Source organism: Nelumbo nucifera, chromosome 5, assembly GCF_055504915.1.
Source record: "Nelumbo nucifera cultivar China Antique chromosome 5, China Antique-T2T, whole genome shotgun sequence".
NCBI classification, from domain to species: domain Eukaryota; kingdom Viridiplantae; phylum Streptophyta; class Magnoliopsida; order Proteales; family Nelumbonaceae; genus Nelumbo; species Nelumbo nucifera.
In genome coordinates, this window is record NC_142653.1 from 9,988,552 (window position 1) to 10,005,661 (window position 17,110).

Here is a 17,110-nt window from a genome sequence, read left to right on the forward strand (position 1 = left end):
ATCACTGAATATAATAGAGGTGGCAACAAAAATGAAACCTCATTGCCACACCTCTTATTTTCTCTCTCCTCTCTATTTTTTCCCTTATTCCTCTCCTCTTCTCCTCCTCCTCCTCTTCTTTTCTTCTTCGTTTGCTCCTTCAACTTACAACCAACTACCATCATTAAACTACATTTCTGTTGTTACCTTCAACTACCGGTCCCCTACGTTATCCATTTACCAGTCCTGATTTTAATACGAAAATTGTAGAAAGTCATAAGCAGAGCAAGAAATGTTGTTTTAAAAGGATTTAGCATTTTCACAGGGTAAAATAGGATGTTTGAAGTATTAAAAAAGGTTCATGAAATGGGAAAAGAAATGAGGGCATATTCAAGTCCAGTGGGAATAGACCACAAGGTATATTTAATTCAATTTATGAATAAGTCTTTTACCATATAATATTTTTAAGTAATTTATGAATAGCTAGAGATTAGACAAAAGCTTGTTTTTGTGTTCTAGTATTTTTTTTTTTGTTTTTCTTGAAAGTATTTTAATTATTATATTTATTTGGTTACAAACCTTTTTTCCCACCTTTATCCTATATAGTTTGCAAACAAATACATTCATATGGTTATTAGACAATATGGTATCCATTATCATTAGTAATTTGCAAGGCATTTACATTTTGTGTCCGTTTGGGAGGGCGGGGGCCCACCCAAATAGCATATAAACCATGTTGGTGAAAGAGTTGGGATCTCCTCCCAACAAAAAACTGTCCTAATTGAGAGATTTATGTTGGAATGTGTTGGAACATTTTTTTTCTTTGAAAGGAGATCCCAACTTAGTGAAAATTTCATAGAGCCTAAAATGATTAAGAATCAAAAACGTTACTTTCCACGGAAGATTCTTTTAGGCCATGTTTGGTTTAAAGGAAAAGGTAGGGAAAGGAAGGGAATGGTAGGGATACATATGCAAAGTCTGTGGAAGCAAACTGAGCAGTTCAACTGCTTAGCTGCTCGTCTGCATCTCCCATCCCATCCCCCACCCCACTTCCCCTTCTCTCCATGTCCGCGTTCTCGGCACCACTTCCCTCTGTGACGATCAAGAAGTTCTGCTGGTATTCAACTATCTACCTACTACTTATAGTGTTAGCGTGTGATTGTTAATTTCACGCTCACATAGCGCGAATGCTGTGATTGTCGGACAATGATGAAAGGAATATAAGAAAGCTTCACAAGATCCACCATGAAGCCAAGGAAAGGGGTTTTGGCGGAAAGAGTATAAACAGAAATATGTAATACAAGGTTTTCTACTCTACAAACAGAACCCGTCCTGAGTTCGGCTTCAGTTCAGGCACGCTATATACGCGCACCGATGATGACTGTTTGTACTCTTTCCGCCGGTGATAACAGTCCGGTTTCTATCAGGGCAGAGTCTAAAATACCTGAGGGGATCGCCGGTGATGATTGTTAGTCGCTGCCGGTTGGAGAGAGAGAGAGAGTGAGAGTGACTAGTGAGGGCAGAGTCCCATAAGTCTCGAGCGGGACGTGGGATGGAATGAATGAGACTCTGTTAATTCATTTCGCACGTATTAAACCAACGGACGAATTAAAGGCTCGTACTGCGCAAACGGTGCGCGTATATAGCGTGCCTGGACTGAAGCCGAACTCAGTCTGCCTTTTGCAGATCAGAAAACAGCCAAATTAAAGAATAAAACCTTTCAAATTATTGTCATCAGAGCTGCTACAACATTAAAGAAATTCCAAAGTAGCAACAGATGATTCTAAATCACGAAATAGAAATATTAACTATAAATCATTCCTACTGCAGAATGCACAACCCGAATTTTGGTTTATTCAAACCTTGAAAACTTTTCAATTTTTTGAGGGAAAAATAAAATAACACAACCGAATCTTGAAAGATAGGAAAAAGGAATACCAATAAGAAAACTCAAAAGGAAAGATTACAGTTTTTTTTTCTAGTTATTTTAGCCAATTAACTGATCTGTTCAGCCATTTAAAATGATTTTATCAAACATGACATATGTGCTGGCAACTTATGATGAGCTTCTCAACAAAGGCAGTATTTTAGTAGTAGTTCAATCAAAGCTCAAGTCCTCCCAAACGGGGCCAAAGTATTCAAAGAGGCTGTTAGAGGACAGCCTTTCAAATGACTCACAATGTTTTGGGCTTTTCACCAAAGATAGTCCATGGGGGCATGAAAAATCAGAAGCTAGTGCGCTTCAGCCCAAATTTGTCACTTTAGGCTCTGTGTTATTTCAAACAAACATTGTTTAATGTTTATCACTTTTCCGAGTCGACATTTAAATGATAGTGTTGCTGCCAAGTATAGGGCATTGCATAACAAAGTAAAATCACTGATGTCTGAAGTTGATGAGTCCAATCTGTAAATAGAAAAAGAATACACGTTAGAGGCTTCGGATGTTATTTTAGGGCCGGAGACTTCAACGATCAAATTAGTCAGGTATTTAAAGAGGAGTCAAACTAAGCATGAGATAAGGGTTCAGCGCTTAGTTCTTAAGAACTTAGACGAGGTCTCTCAAGAAAAGAAATGTAAGAGAGCAAGAGTAAACAAGATGGATTTACCTTGAATTGGGCACCCCCTTTTATATTTGACCTTACCATAGAATGGTTGGAAGTAATTGGAGATGAACGACCAGGATGACATCTGGTCATGCCACATTAAACAATCCGAGGCCATGCCATGTGCGCCTACTTCAAGAAGGATTAGTAGTTGCTAAAACATGACCCAACTCAAAATTATCCGGAGAAAAAACTGACAAGTCAGTTAAATAGAAGTTATGATCTGAAATGAGTTTTATATTTATAGTTATTAAACCTAAAACTTGAGGCCTTGCGACTTCCTCCTCTCTGGGTTCTAGCTTCTTGATGATCGTGAATGGAACTCCTGCGATTGCTTCTCTGCACGCTTGTAGAACAAACCAAATCAAAAGCAGAGTGTGGGGAGGCCGAAGCTTCAAGAGCGTCCCTGAATTGATATCCAAGAATGCCGCATGCAATTTCAGCTACGTCTGGAATGAGGACGAGAGATATTTCACTTACTCCCTGAAAGAAAAATTATTTTCCTCCGTCACTTTGGGTGCTGGATTCTGAAGGAAACATCAGGCATACAAGTTGTACAACTGAGCTTACGACAAGTACAATAGTTTCAGTCTGTGCCCAACCCATCTGCCCTACAACTACTCCAAAGAAAACAGAAAGGGTGTGTGGAGCAGAAGGTACCAAAGTGAGGTGAGTTGTTCTATTCCAAACAGGGATATATGGATGGACATGGATCTTTCTATACGTCCTTGGGTGCGAGCTTGAGACTCATAGATTGTGCAGACATACTAGCTTTGGAAGAGAAATTTTACCGTTCCGGAATCATTCCCCTGGGATCCTATTCCTATCTACATTCTGGGCATAACCAAGTAGCTCTTTATTAATCATTCATTGTTTCAACAATTTGATTGTAGATAGTAATTGATTTCCAATGCAGTCAAAGGATGGGTGAGGGTCGTTGTACACAGTTGCCATAATAGCCGGTGTACTGATGCCTTTGTTGGGTTTGGGCATCTTTTGTTGCTTGAAGAGAAGTCTGAGATATAGAGGTTAGCTCTCTTAGTCGACCTAAAAGCTGAAAAGGAAATTTCTGTTAATTAAAAGATGAGCAAGAACTTATTTTTTCTCTATATATTCAATAAAACAAAATGAAACAAATCAAGAGAATTTATTACTTGGGGGCGTTCTTTTTTTAGATTTGGAGAGGAGGAAAAGTTGGTCAATGGGATTTTGGTTCTATTGACCAAGAATCCCATATTCTTTTTTCAGATTTATGTGTTTAGGGGAAAAGTTGCCAACATTTAAATGTGACAAAAATAACTTCTAATAATAGATTTTTATGGCTAAAATGGTCATTGACTTATTTACATGAAAAATAAAAAAAAATGGATAAATGTATTTACCCGAATAAGTGTTTCCCAAGAAAAACTTACCCAATTAATTACATTTACCCAAATAACTTACCAAAAAACAAACTGAACCATGAAGTTGAAGACGAAAAAGAAGATCGTGAATTAAAACTATTCAGTCTATCCAGCATCTTGGTCCCAGAGAACTTTTCAGCAAAAAAATAAACTTGGTAAGGGTGGATTTTGACTTGTTTACAAGGTAAGCTGAATAGTTTTAAACTGAGGAGCTGAATAGTTTTAAACAATAGCAAAGGATAAAAAATGGTAATCTGATAACGTTCGTTAGTCTAATTAACATTCACATGGCCATAGGGGATTCTCTCACGTTTCCACCCAGCCTTTTTGGTGCAGAAATCCGCGTGTTTCCTCCGCTCCAGCCACCAGCGTCCAACGGCAGCGATAAAGAAGAGGAAGGCTGTCGGTTGCCTCGCTTTTACATGCCCCACGCGTGGGCGTAATTCTCGTTTTTGCTTTGTCATCTGCTTTCTGCTCTGCGCCTGCGGAAACCATTTATATTCTTCAACGGTACCACGTCCTCAATCCTCATGTTATTGGTGGGAGTGGGACCTATTGCTCCAACTTGAGACTTGACTCTTGAGTGCTCCATTATACAACCATGGCCATTGGGCTCACTCCACTGCCTCACCATTCACCATGTAATTAGCCAATAATAATATATCTTCGCTTTTGGCCATAGCACTTGGTTACTACTTACTGGTTCTGCCTCACCCACGCCATTCTTATTCCTTTTGGATATAGCTTATGCATGCTCATTGAAATATATAATAGAATGCCTTTTTATCTTTTTCTTTTTTTTTAAAAAAAAAAAAATTAAAGACCAAATTTAAGTTATGCACTGTCAGAGTTCCTGTTGACATTACTATCAAAACATTTGGTGGCCCACTTACATTCATATTTTCATCTATATATCTAAAAATATTGACTTAGTCAAAACCTGCTTGACTTGGGGAATTGATTCGTCGACCCAGTTATTGTTACACTAAAATGTGTTAAATTTTCAAGAGGCTATATTTTTGCACTTGGTTGGTACTTGATTTTTTGCTGGATTGATCTTTTTTTTAATAGCTTTTTTAGATTTATGTATTTGCATTTAGACTGGGCTTGGACTTGGCTTTTACAAAAATTTGAATGAGCCCAGCCCAAGTGCGAACCCTAAACAGTGACCAGGTCTATTTGTAAAATGTTAAATTTGTCATGTTATTTTTATCAAAATAACCCTTTTTTGGCTCTCAATTTCAATTTTCATTTTTTTTTCATTTAATAAAGTTTAAAATCATCATACACCTAACCTTTTAAAAACATCAAATTCAAAATTTGTCCTACGGTCAAATTCCCTTCTTCTTTTGCATAGCACGATCACATAATTAAATTTGTTTTTGAAAGACGCGAAAAACTGTTGAGCCCCATTAACAAATACGCATTTATTATAGCAAATACAAATTCAAAAAAAAAAAAAAACTTAAACTCACCATAACTTTTCAAAATGTCTAAAACTCACCATATTAGTAAGTTTTTATTTTCCAAAACTCACCTTCTGTTAGTACACTGTTAATGCTTTTTAACAGAGGTGTCCGTGTTAGCATAAATAACAATTTTCATGACCAAATTACCCTTGAATGGCGAGTTAGAGGAAAAATGGTCTTTTTAAGTTTTCAATTTTCTTGTTTTTTTGTATTTTTAGTGATTTGTTATAATTTCCAATGTTTTTTTATAATTTCTGTTTTTTTTTTTTACATTTTCTATTTTCTAGTCTATAAATTTTCCTGTATTTTTTGTTATTTATTTGTAATTTCTGTGTTTTTCTATAATTTTTATTTTCTGATTTTGTTTTTCAATTTCTTTAGTTTCTATAATCTGAAAATAACTTTTTATTTTGTTTGCAATTTCTATATTTTTTGTAATTTTTATGTTTTTATATATCTTTTATTTAAAAATATTTTTTAACCTTTTTCTCTTTTTTTTATGTCTAAATATTAAAATGGTAATATATTAACACCCGTTAATTTATTTTGTATATATTTTTTATTTTTTATGAGGGTTAAAATGGTAATAGATTAACACCCATTAGTCTGTCTCACGTCAAGTTAGTGACATGGTGTATTTTAGACATTTTGAAAAGTTGACAATTTCCCTAATTAATAAAACTTTCATCTAAACATGAATTGATTAATCAAGTCTCTTAACTCTTGTACAAGAGATTTTAACGACCTTAACAACCTTCCAAATCGTAAAACTATAGGGTCAATTAGAAGCCCGGACGCCCTTCTCATTCCTCGACCTCTACCAGTGATCCCCATTCCCCACTCAAACACGTGAATTGGGGCTTCTCGTACGTTGAGTAGTCTCTATTACTGACTACTGCAACTGCCTCCTCCATTGGTTTCGGGGCTTTTCTCTGTTTCCTAAGCAAGCAAAATCCAAATTTGAAGAAGGCGGACGGATAGAGATACCGTCGGTCACCGTCAGAAGACAGCCTTCCTCTAATCCTCCTTTCTTCTTATTCTGAAGTTGCAAGTTCGACCCAAAACAATAAATCTGGTATAGAGATTATAGAAGAACAAAAAAAGAAAGTGAAAAGAAAAAAAGTAATAAAAAGAAAAGAAAAGGCATCTCATAATAGCATACCATACTCCATACAGTGAGCGATATAGTACATTGGATTTACCACCAGAAATTTCCTCCACTTGAATCCTTTTTATTTTTTTTTCTTTTATGATTTTATCTCCACTCCACGTGACGCTGAGCTTGCAGACGGACAGCTGCTTCCCAACCCAGAGCCGCTCTCTTTGTCACATACTGCTAGTACTGCTGTCTACTTCGGCTCACCCATCCATCCTCACACCATCGCTCTCCTGAACATCGAAACTAGAAAATGTGTGGAATGCATAGAAGCTAGCTTGTGGCTGAACAGAGAGAGAAAGTGAGGGAGGTCCGATCCGACGACGCTGAAATGAGAATCTCGCTCCAGGCCACATCTTTTCACTAACAAAACAAATGCAGCAGCAAAGAACTATCCCTTGAGCAATGTTTTCGTCTCTCCTTTCGATTATTGTTTTACTCTCTCTGCTCAACTTAGTTCCACTTCCTCCGGCTGCTGCTTCTGTTTCTCATCCTCCGGCGCCGTGGATTTCGCCTCCGTTGAACTCAGGACCTCCATCCGATGCCCGCTCACTTCTGGCATTCAAATCTAAAGCCGATGTGGATAATAAGCTCCCGTTTTGGAACGAGAAGCACTCCAGATACTGCTTCTGGCAGGGCGTCAAATGCGTAGATGGTAAAGTGGTGCGCCTAGTTCTAGAAGGTTTTGGTCTTGCCGGTGTGTTTGCTCCCAACACATTGATTCGCCTTGACCAACTCAGAATCCTCAGCTTGCAGAACAACTCCCTCACTGGCCCCATTCCCGACCTCTCCGGACTTGTCAATCTCAAAACCCTCTTTCTCGACCACAACTCCTTCTCGGCTCTTATTCCCGCCTCAGTCTCATCTCTCCATCGCCTTCGCACCTTGGATCTCTCCTACAACAACCTCACAGGCCCAATCCCCTCCGGTTTGACCACTCTGGTCCGGCTCTACTATTTTCGGCTCGATGGCAACCGGTTAGGCGGCGCCATCCCTCCGCTCAACCAGTCCTCCCTCCTGGTCTTCAATGTTTCCCGGAATAACCTCACCGGCGTCATTCCGGTCACACCCACACTGTCCCGCTTCGGCACCTCCTCCTTTTCTTTGAACCCTGGTCTCTGCGGTGAGATTATACACAAGGAATGCCTTCCTCGTATACCCTTCTTTAGGTCCTCGGAACCGGCACCATCCCCGGGGGCCGCGGCGGCGTTCGGACAGAATGAAGAGGTGCAAGGGCTTGTGCTACCTCCACCATCCCAAAAGCAGCACGAGCGAACCAGCGTGATTCTGGGATTCTCATTCGGGGTTTTGGTTCTACTTGTGTCCCTAGTGTGCTTTCTACTGTCGCTAAATCGGCGGAAAAAGCAAAAGGTGTTGTCGCCGACGATGGCTTCGGATTCCGCAGCTGCTGCCGACGCTGCTGCGGTAATGAGGGTAGAAGAAGAGAACGAACTGGAGGCGAAGGTGAAGAAGATGCAAGGAATGCAAGTGGTGAAGAGTGGGTGTTTGGTGTTCTGTGCCGGGGAGCCGCAGGTTTACACCCTAGAGCAGCTGATGAAGGCTTCCGCAGAGATGCTGGGGAGGGGGACGATCGGGACGGCTTACAAGGCCGTAATGGATAATCAAATCATCGTGAGCGTCAAGCGACTCGACGCCGGCAAGACGGCGGTGACCAGTAAGGAGTCGTTCGAGCGGCACTTGGAATCTGTGGGTGGTCTCCGACATCCAAATCTGGTTCCGCTCAGAGCTTATTTCCAGGCCAAGGAAGAGAGACTACTTATCTATGATTACCAACCCAATGGCAGCCTCTTCTCCCTCGTACACGGTATGCTCCTCGTCCTCGACCTGCATTGGTGAGTCTATTATGAAATTCGTCATTGATACTGACCGAGTTGTGCGATTCAACTCGGATTTGCAGGTATTCATGGCTTAATTTTTAATTAATTGAAGTAATTAAGCTCCCAAGTTTATAGATTTGTTTAAGTGAACACACAGAGATTCCTGTACTCCTGCACGGAATTCCTGCAGTGCACTGACCTAACTAAGTTGTGTCGGATACCCATACTCTTCTGGAGCCTGGAGAATGGTGGGTTATGGGTGGACCGTGGACACTGGACATATAGTAAAGGGTTTGCAATGGGCTGTAACTTGGAGACGCTTTGACTGACTGACTGACGGGGTTTGGCTGGTCTGGCTCGAGAGCTCACGTTATCTGCATCGATATCAGCTATCGCCTATCAGGTCAGTCAGGTCATCCTTTCCTAGTAGGAATGCTAAGTGAACAACGAGTTCGAGTTCATGGATGCAACTCTACTCTACTACGCCGGTGGGACCCATGAGAAGACACGTTTAATTTTCATCATCTGATTGTTGTTTGTTCAGAAATCTGAAATTACAATTCTACTCTACTAGCCTCTATAAATCGCATCTGCTCTGCTGGGGGCGGATTGAACAGTAAAACCCCCGTTTTTTATTTCCGTGGGACCCACTAAATGTCCAGTTGGCTGGGCTTGGGCGAAGAATAGAAGAGTTGCACGCATTACATACGTCGTTTGCTAACCAGCATTCCTGCAGGGTGACGAAAGAAAAGCGAAAAACAATGGGAATTAGGAATGGGGAACGGGGTCTCCCCCAACTACTCCCAAGGCATATATGAACACGTGGCAAATATGCAAGAGAACCAACACAGCAGACTTCTATAGTGTGCCCAAACCATCGATTACCGAATTACCAGGATACATAGCTATCAAGCCTATCTATCACCTTGAAAGTTAAAAAGTTAAAATTAAGTAGCGCGCCGTACACACGTACAGGGAGAAGGAAAAAGGAATCACCACCGTCACGGTAAGGATCCAAACACTTGCCGACGAGGCGATGGATCATGGATGACGGTGTTTACCAACCTTTTAGCCAAAACAATACGATGAAATGATGAATAATTGTGTGGTTGATTGTATTCCATTAATTTCTCTTTAAAGTCTTTAGGGTTAGAGTATCGTACGTACTACCTCTTTGAATTTAGATGATACATGATAGAGGTCAGAGACTCAGAGGTGGTGGTGCCTACATCTCCAGCGGTCCAGCCTCCCTGGTTCTGACTTCTGCTACCCTCTTGGTTAAATTGTTAGATTTTTTTTTTTATACTGTAATTCTCTTTTCTTTAATTTGGAGAGACGACACAGGTTCGAGATCAACTAGGGCCAAGCCGCTTCACTGGACGTCGTGCTTGAAGATAGCGGAGGACGTGGCACAGGGTTTGGCCTACATCCATCAGGCGTCCAGGCTCGTCCATGGCAACGTCAAGTCCTCTAACGTACTCCTTGGTGCCGACTTTGAGGCCTGTCTCACCGACTACTGCCTCGCTATTCTGGCCGATACCTCCGAAGACGATGCCCCTGACTCTGCCGGATACAGGGCCCCCGAGGCCCGCATATCTAGTCGCCGAGTCACCCCGAAATCCGATGTCTATTCATTTGGCATTCTCTTGCTGGAGCTTCTCAGCGGCAAACCCCCATCCCAGCATCCCTTCCTTATGCCCAGCGATCTTCTTAATTGGGTGAAATCCATCAGAGACGACGAAGGTGGGGACGAGAACCGGCTGGCTATGCTTCTCGAGGTAGCAACCACGTGTAGCCAGACATCTCCGGAGCAGAGACCAACAATGTGGCAAGTGTTGAAGATGATTCAAGAGATCAAGGAGACTGTGATGATGGAGGACAATCAGTTGGACTAATTTATATAACAATATACACCCCTTTTTTTCCCTTCCTAATTTCTTTCATTAATTAGTTGTCGCCATTACTGGGAGTCCTATTATTACTACTACTACTATTATTAGTAATAGCACTAATAGTTTCTTACACTGATCCGATGCAACAGGTCAACAAAAAACGACCAATAAATAAATAAAACACAACCAAGCCGGATCCAATGCCGATGGTTTCTAGCTACTTTCTAGTTGAATGTCTTCATCGTTCTCTTCTGATGTAAAGCTGTGCAAGCCTATATGGAAGACTGGCTGGGGTTTTCAATTGCTGAGAGGGCAAATTTCTTGTAATTTAGTTAATTAATTAATTCTACTCTTACTGTTTTCATGTTGTTTTAAAATACTCTTACTATTCCTTATATTCGCTCTGGCAAACCACTCCCCATTTTCAGTTGCTGTCAAGCCGAAGGCACCTTCTGAATTGCCTTGCCGTTCTCCTCGGTTTGCCCCAAACCACTACTGCAGAGGATTTTAAATCCACATAATTTGTCGGAACCCTGTTGTGTGTACTAAATCCAAGTTCGAGCTCCCAATGCATCTCTGCAAAGCTGTTCTTTTAGCGGTGCAAAAGATTACAAATGAATTCTCTACCAGGCTGCAACCCTTCAAAATTTAAATGTCTTCTACTTCAAGTCACCGTCCGGTGTCTCCCACCGAAAAAGAAGAATCCCCCAACTCCAGTCTCCCCATGAAACAGATCAGATAACTGTTCCAGAAATGTTTTTCAAGTTCTTTCTTTTTTATTCGAGGTGATAGGCCATGACATAAAAATTGTTAGAGTTTTCCCAATCACTTAAATCATATGATTCCTAGAACGGCTCGTTGACCTTGACCTTGACAGATACCTCGAGGGAGACCTGTTGTCCCCACTGTAAGGTGAATGTGAGCAGGAATACCTTGATCATCTGGAGCACGACATCTTAGCGTAGAATCGAACAGTTTAGTTTCAGTCCCAGAAAAGATAGTTTCCCGATCAGTCTCAAAGGCCGCGATCAAAGCTTTTGACTTGGTAAGAACTTCTTTTGATACATTCGAATAAACAATGTGAGATGCAAAACTTCATCCAGATCTCTTTACCAATAAATTAATAAGAAAAATATTTTTTTTCAGTTTTAATTTATCATTCCAAAATCTCCAAGTGCTTCGTCAAATTCAAATACCATAGCTGAGTCCCTCTACCCGAAGCGGGACAAAACCTTGTATATTGACCAAAAAGGGTTTCGGGTTCATACATTGAATCCAGACTGAGCTTTTGGATGGTGGTCCCTGCAGGCTGGGTTCCATTCACCAAAGGAACCCCGAAACCACCATTTATGACGTTGTTACCATTGTTCTAAATGACAGTTGATGAACTGCCTCCAAGGCTGCTGAGGAATGGAATGTTGTTGTTGATAATTGCGCAGTTGTCGCTGTTGAGGGGAATGCCATTGTTGACGGGGAGTACCGCACCGTTTGTCTGGCAAAGGGAACCTGACCGTTCATCGTTGGGTTGTTCATAATTCCTATCAAGGCTCAGTAGGAGTCTTCACAGGTCGGGTTTAGTTGGTTTGAATCATTTTTTTCAACTGACTTTGACGTAATCGATTTACTTATTGATTAAACATAAATCAATTGATCTTGAAGCAAAACTAAGCCAAACATGAAGGGTTGGTTTATAGGTTTAAGTTTATTTCTTTTTAATTTTTATGTAAAACCAAAATATATATTTAAATCAATTAGTTTTTTTATACAAACTGATATTTTTGTTAATAGATATTTAAATTTATACAAAATTGAATTAAAAATTGTATAATTGTATTATATTTATATTGGTTTTATGTTTTTAGTTTTTATCATAAATAACCAATTTTTTTTTTTCAAAGTTCAAACAAAACACAAATAAAATATATCAACATTTGACATATAGGATAGAGAATAATTAATAATTACTTAAAAATATAGGATCGTTTATGTATGAAAACCAAAACTAAACCAAGTTGTCAATTTATTTTCTCATACAAACCGAAACCGACTAATAATTTTGAAAAATCGACCAACTTGAGGGTTGGATCGGGCCGATTTAGTTGGTTTGACATTTAATGTAAACACCCCTACGACTCAGGTAGAGGCGTTTGACTCACCAAATATATCATGCATGAAGAAGGACAATGGTTGCTGGGGGTCCGCATTCACCATGGTGGCACTGGTAGTAGATGTAGAAGAAGCAGCATCTCGTTGTTTGATGGCTGGTGGACCATTAGTGATAGAAGTGGGCACAGGTGGTCTATCTGGGACTGCCGTTTCAACTGGACTGGATGCCTCCGATGCTGTTGTTGGAGGGGACAATTATTTGTGAGGATTCGAGTTGAGGTGGCACATGTGTCAGTGAGGGCTAGTAACAATAGGTTGGCAGTAAGATCAGTACCAATACAATCAAAATAATAAGACTAGATTAATTTATTATGTGGATTTTATTAAAATAATAATTAAGTTTATATTTTGAAAATTTAAAGCATAAGAACATTTTTATCCTTTCAATTCAGTTTAAAAAGAGTATAAATACAAATATCTATAGTACAGATACATACAAAATAATATAAAATACAAAGTTTTATGCTCTATATATTGATATTTACACTCTTTACAAAATCATTGCCATGTCCAAGCCACGTCAGTATTAGAAGAATCAGTGTTGAAATTTATGTTTGATTTTCTGATTTCAATAAATGATTTTTAGTAAATTCATCAAAAATTAATTCTTGAAATCAATCCTTTTTTAGAGATCACCTTTTTTCGATAATTTCTTGATTTTTAGCTGATTCCAATACTTTTGAGAAAAAAAAATAGACTTATATGACAAATGATATAAATTAATAAAAAATTTACTGATTTTGAAAAAACACCCACTTTTGAAAAATCGATAAGGCTAAGCATCACCTTAAATTTTATAACAAAATATATTTAAGTAATTTTTAAAAACCGGAGGATATATTTAAATTGTTTACTGAAGTACTGAAAGTAATTAAGTAACCCTAAAATTTAAGTTCCGACAATCGTCGCGCTTGAGGTTGGTCTGTTATACGGCGTATATGCGTGTACTAAGCCCTGGCCCCTGGCTCGTTTGGTCCCACTCAGGGGCCAGGGCCATGACCATGAGCCACCGCCTCACCTCCCGCCTGATTCGTGAAATATTATAATAAGATGGGATGGGACACGAATGAGAATCTGCTACAAAAATCTTCTACCCAGAAAACGACACAGATGTATCACTTTTTTCAACATCGTCATCAGTCATCAAGTCATCACACACGAACCAAAAGGAGTAAAGCTGGTAATGGAAAACGAGAGTGAATGTATCGGTGGAAGACGAGGACCAGCTGATACTATGGATCACCATGCTACAGACATGGAAATGGAGACTGAACCGGCGACTGCGCCCTCCTCGAAGCCAGAGCTGATAAACAGCAACCAGAGCTTGAGGGGTCTACTTGCATTGGCTCGCCAGCTCATCAATGAGGGAAACCCTTCCCTATCTCTCCAAGCGGTAATGGAACAAACAAAACCCTCCCCTTTTTCTTCCTTTCTCCTTCTTTCCTTCCATCTTCACTTTATTTGCTTCCCTTGATGAGATTTTGTTGGTGGTTAGAATCATTATTGTATATGTGTAATTTTAGCTTCCTGAACACATCTAGTTGTTTTATAAAGCTTTCTTGGTTTTTCTGGGGATTTATTACCATGCATTAGGTCAGCGAACTTTCCCGGTCCATTGAAGAAGGGCGGAGTAATGTTCGATTTGTTCACCAGAAAATTAAAATTTGTACAACAGGTCCACATAAGTTCTATTGAACTTCTAAATGATAATGTGTGTATTTAATTCTCGTAATATTTTATTTATCCGTTTATGACTTTTCTTTTAAAGGTTTTTATCATCTTTTCCTCCTCCTACTATAACAGTAATAATCTATCCTGTCATAAGAAACGAAAACATAATTATTAGGTTATTGGGCAACAAAAGTTACAAGTCAGATAAAAAAAAAAACAGAAGAATTTTTGTTAGGTCGTTTAGGCATTCTAAAGTTGAGGCCCTTCAAAGAATCCACTGGTGGGATAATTATAAATAAAAAAAGTGAAATAAGAAAGCAAACATTTAAGAAAACGCATAAAATTGAACGTATTTAAAAGAGTACTTCTAACAACAATATCGATTATGTTATAAAACAATATAATGTTAAATTTAAAAGTCTCCAATTTACATCTACAGGCTACAGATCTTATTTATTCATAAAAAAAAATACACCTACAGATCAAGATCGTCATAAATTCACTAACTTCTTTGGTGGAGAATTGTTATTTGTTGATATGTCTACCTGGACAGAACACCTAAGAGATAAGGTTGATGCAAACATGGAAGGGCTATGAATCAGGCCATTGTGATAAGAAAAACTAAATCCTTAGCATCCAGCATGAAAACATCATTTAGATAAATACTATGATAGATCCTTTGGCAGCAGGAGGAGTTTATCTGGAGTATCTGTACCAGGGATATGTCATAAATGGCAGACAATTGTAAAACTTCAGTCATTTTCTTACCATCTTTTTAATCGGTTGTAGGTAAGCTTGTTTTGAGCTGGGGAGAAATGGAATTCATGGGACATTTCTGAAATTTGAACTCTTATGCTGTTTGAAAGAGAGAGATAAATTGTGTATTGACTATTGTGGGAAAGAGATAATATTGCTGTTTTTCTTAAAAAGGGAAAAGAAACAAAAGTTTTAAGATGCGGGCTCCATGTATTTGATATTGGTGTGGAACATTATCATTGGTTCCACAGCCCGCAACAGCTAAACCTTGCTCGAAATGACAATCAACAAGAATGTTGCGAAAAAGGGCTGAGGATATAACAGCGGCTGAGGAGACATAACTAGCTATAGTTCCTGTAGTGGTTTTCTGGCTATGCTAGTCATGAAAGGTATCATTTTAACTTTGGATCGGGTGATGGACTTTTGGACTCTGTTAGCAGCTCTAGATCCCCCCTTGATGTGATGCTCTAAATTCTTATTGTTTGCAAATAAGATTTATAAGATTGTTATTCAGCCAATAGCAATTTCCTTACTTAAACTATTAGTTCAACCTCAAATGGTCCAACACATAAATGTTAAATGGTTAGGTTAGGTTGAATGGCTTTCACAAAATAAAACAATTTCATCTCACCTCCTAGTGCCTCCAGGTTAGTGTTTACCTGATTCTGTAATAAGGTTGAATGATAATCTAGATGGTTTTATCCTCTTATGTGGTCCAGGTTTGCAAATGTTCATAATATGCAATGCTTCAGTGATTGTATTTTGTCTGTAAAATTGAAGATGATTGTTCTTTACTACAGTGAGGTACCTGATTTGTGGTGCCTATGAGAAATGTTGCTTTACAACTGTTTTTTGGGACCCTAACAGGGGCTGACTTAGGTCAAGCAAATAACCTTGCCTAACTACAAAAATTAAATTGTAGTAAGAAGGGCCTGCTTGCTTTGTGGTAATATGGCCATAAAGAAGTTTATGTTGTATGTGCATTTCTCAAGTAAAGGCAGTGCATACTGCATAATTAACAGTGCCTCACCATTTTTATTCCTGATAGCGGAATTTCTATAAACAAAGAAATTGGAATAAGTTGTTTCAGCTTGTTATTTTCTGTCACAATAGAACTTCCATTGTGACCTTCTTGATGCCTCTTCCCTTTTAATGATGGATAAGTTTAAAGCAGGTGTCAGATCTTCTCTGAGTGGACTGTTTTTCAGAGAAGCTCACTATCAACCCTCTACACCTATACCTTATCTCATGTAGCTTTTTGATTGATTGACCTAGAATATTGCTTCTTCTACTTTCCTTATCCTTGTTTGAAATGCTTTTTCTCTTAGTTACGGATTGTGCTTCATCTTTGGAAGATATAAATTTAGAACCTTTGTACTTACCATCAGCATGTGAAAGTGAAACAGGTTTTGTTGGCAGTGAGATCTACTGGTGGGGAGGAGGCTGTGTTTCAAACTCTACATCGTGCTCGTGAACTGTACAGAAATAAATTGCAAGCAAATGCTGCTGTTGATGAACTGGCTTCCTTATTTGCTGAATGTGCAATTGCTGCACAGCCATTGGAATCGAAACCATCAGACTTGATAGAGCCGTCCATGATGCCAGAGGCACATACAAACTCTATTCTTGCAAAAACAGGTAGGGAGCAAATTGTGTTAGATGCCTTCTCAGATGGGAGCAGCTTCATTTGCTTGCAGTGTGGGGGTCTTGTGAGTAACCATCGCAGAGAGGAACACCTTGCATATTGGTGTTGTCAAATCTGATCCCAGAATTGCATTTACACCTGTTTGTTTTTATGCATGATGAGATGAGCACCACCATGTACCATGCAAATTGGTGATGCCATTTTTGACCATGCATGCTAAGGTCGCGTATGTACACGTTTCTGCATAAATGGAAAATTTGTTCAAACAATCTTTTACAATAACCATATCTTGTAGGAACTAGGAATCCTATATGGCTAAATGCCAAAGGGCCAAAGGCCGCTTCAGGGACCCTTGGCCTCGGCAAAGCCCCCTCTTGATGTCTCGTCTCTTAGAAGAACGGGATTTCTGGGAACATTGACGACCCAGATCTTGGGTTGGAATTGTTTACTTCAGTCTGTGAATGATGACTTAGACCCGATTTAATTGCATCATTTCCCTGCAATATAACCAACTAAAGAAGATGCTGCTATT

General features: G+C 39.3%; 2 protein-coding genes across 2 annotated transcripts; both read left to right on the plus strand.

Annotated features, from left to right (window-relative positions):
* The first annotated feature begins 6,587 nt into the window (after positions 1–6,587).
* LOC104606954 (putative inactive receptor kinase At5g67200) lies at positions 6,588–10,717 on the plus strand. Its single transcript, XM_010272414.3, has 2 exons — positions 6,588–8,435; positions 9,793–10,717. Exons 1-2 carry the CDS (start codon positions 7,016–7,018, stop codon positions 10,341–10,343), a joined length of 1,971 nt encoding a protein of 656 aa, XP_010270716.1. The 5' UTR covers positions 6,588–7,015; the 3' UTR covers positions 10,344–10,717.
* A 2,889-nt stretch (positions 10,718–13,606) lies between these two features.
* On the plus strand, positions 13,607–16,847 carry LOC104606949 (uncharacterized). The gene is made up of 2 exons (XM_010272401.3): positions 13,607–13,899; positions 16,340–16,847. Exons 1-2 carry the CDS (start codon positions 13,690–13,692, stop codon positions 16,694–16,696), a joined length of 567 nt encoding a protein of 188 aa, XP_010270703.1. The 5' UTR covers positions 13,607–13,689; the 3' UTR covers positions 16,697–16,847.
* The last annotated feature ends 263 nt before the right edge of the window (positions 16,848–17,110 follow it).

Excerpts from the sequence above, each read along its gene's own strand:
- LOC104606954 (XM_010272414.3), top strand. The coding sequence starts at position 7,016 with ATGTTTTCGTCTCTCCTTTCGATTATTGTTTTACTCTCTCTGCTCAAC. Across the intron at positions 8,436-9,792 it reads CCTCTTCTCCCTCGTACACG|GTTCGAGATCAACTAGGGCC; the intron begins GTATGCTCCTCG and ends GAGACGACACAG.
- LOC104606949 (XM_010272401.3), top strand. The coding sequence starts at position 13,690 with ATGGAAAACGAGAGTGAATGTATCGGTGGAAGACGAGGACCAGCTGAT. Across the intron at positions 13,900-16,339 it reads CTTCCCTATCTCTCCAAGCG|GTTTTGTTGGCAGTGAGATC; the intron begins GTAATGGAACAA and ends AAAGTGAAACAG.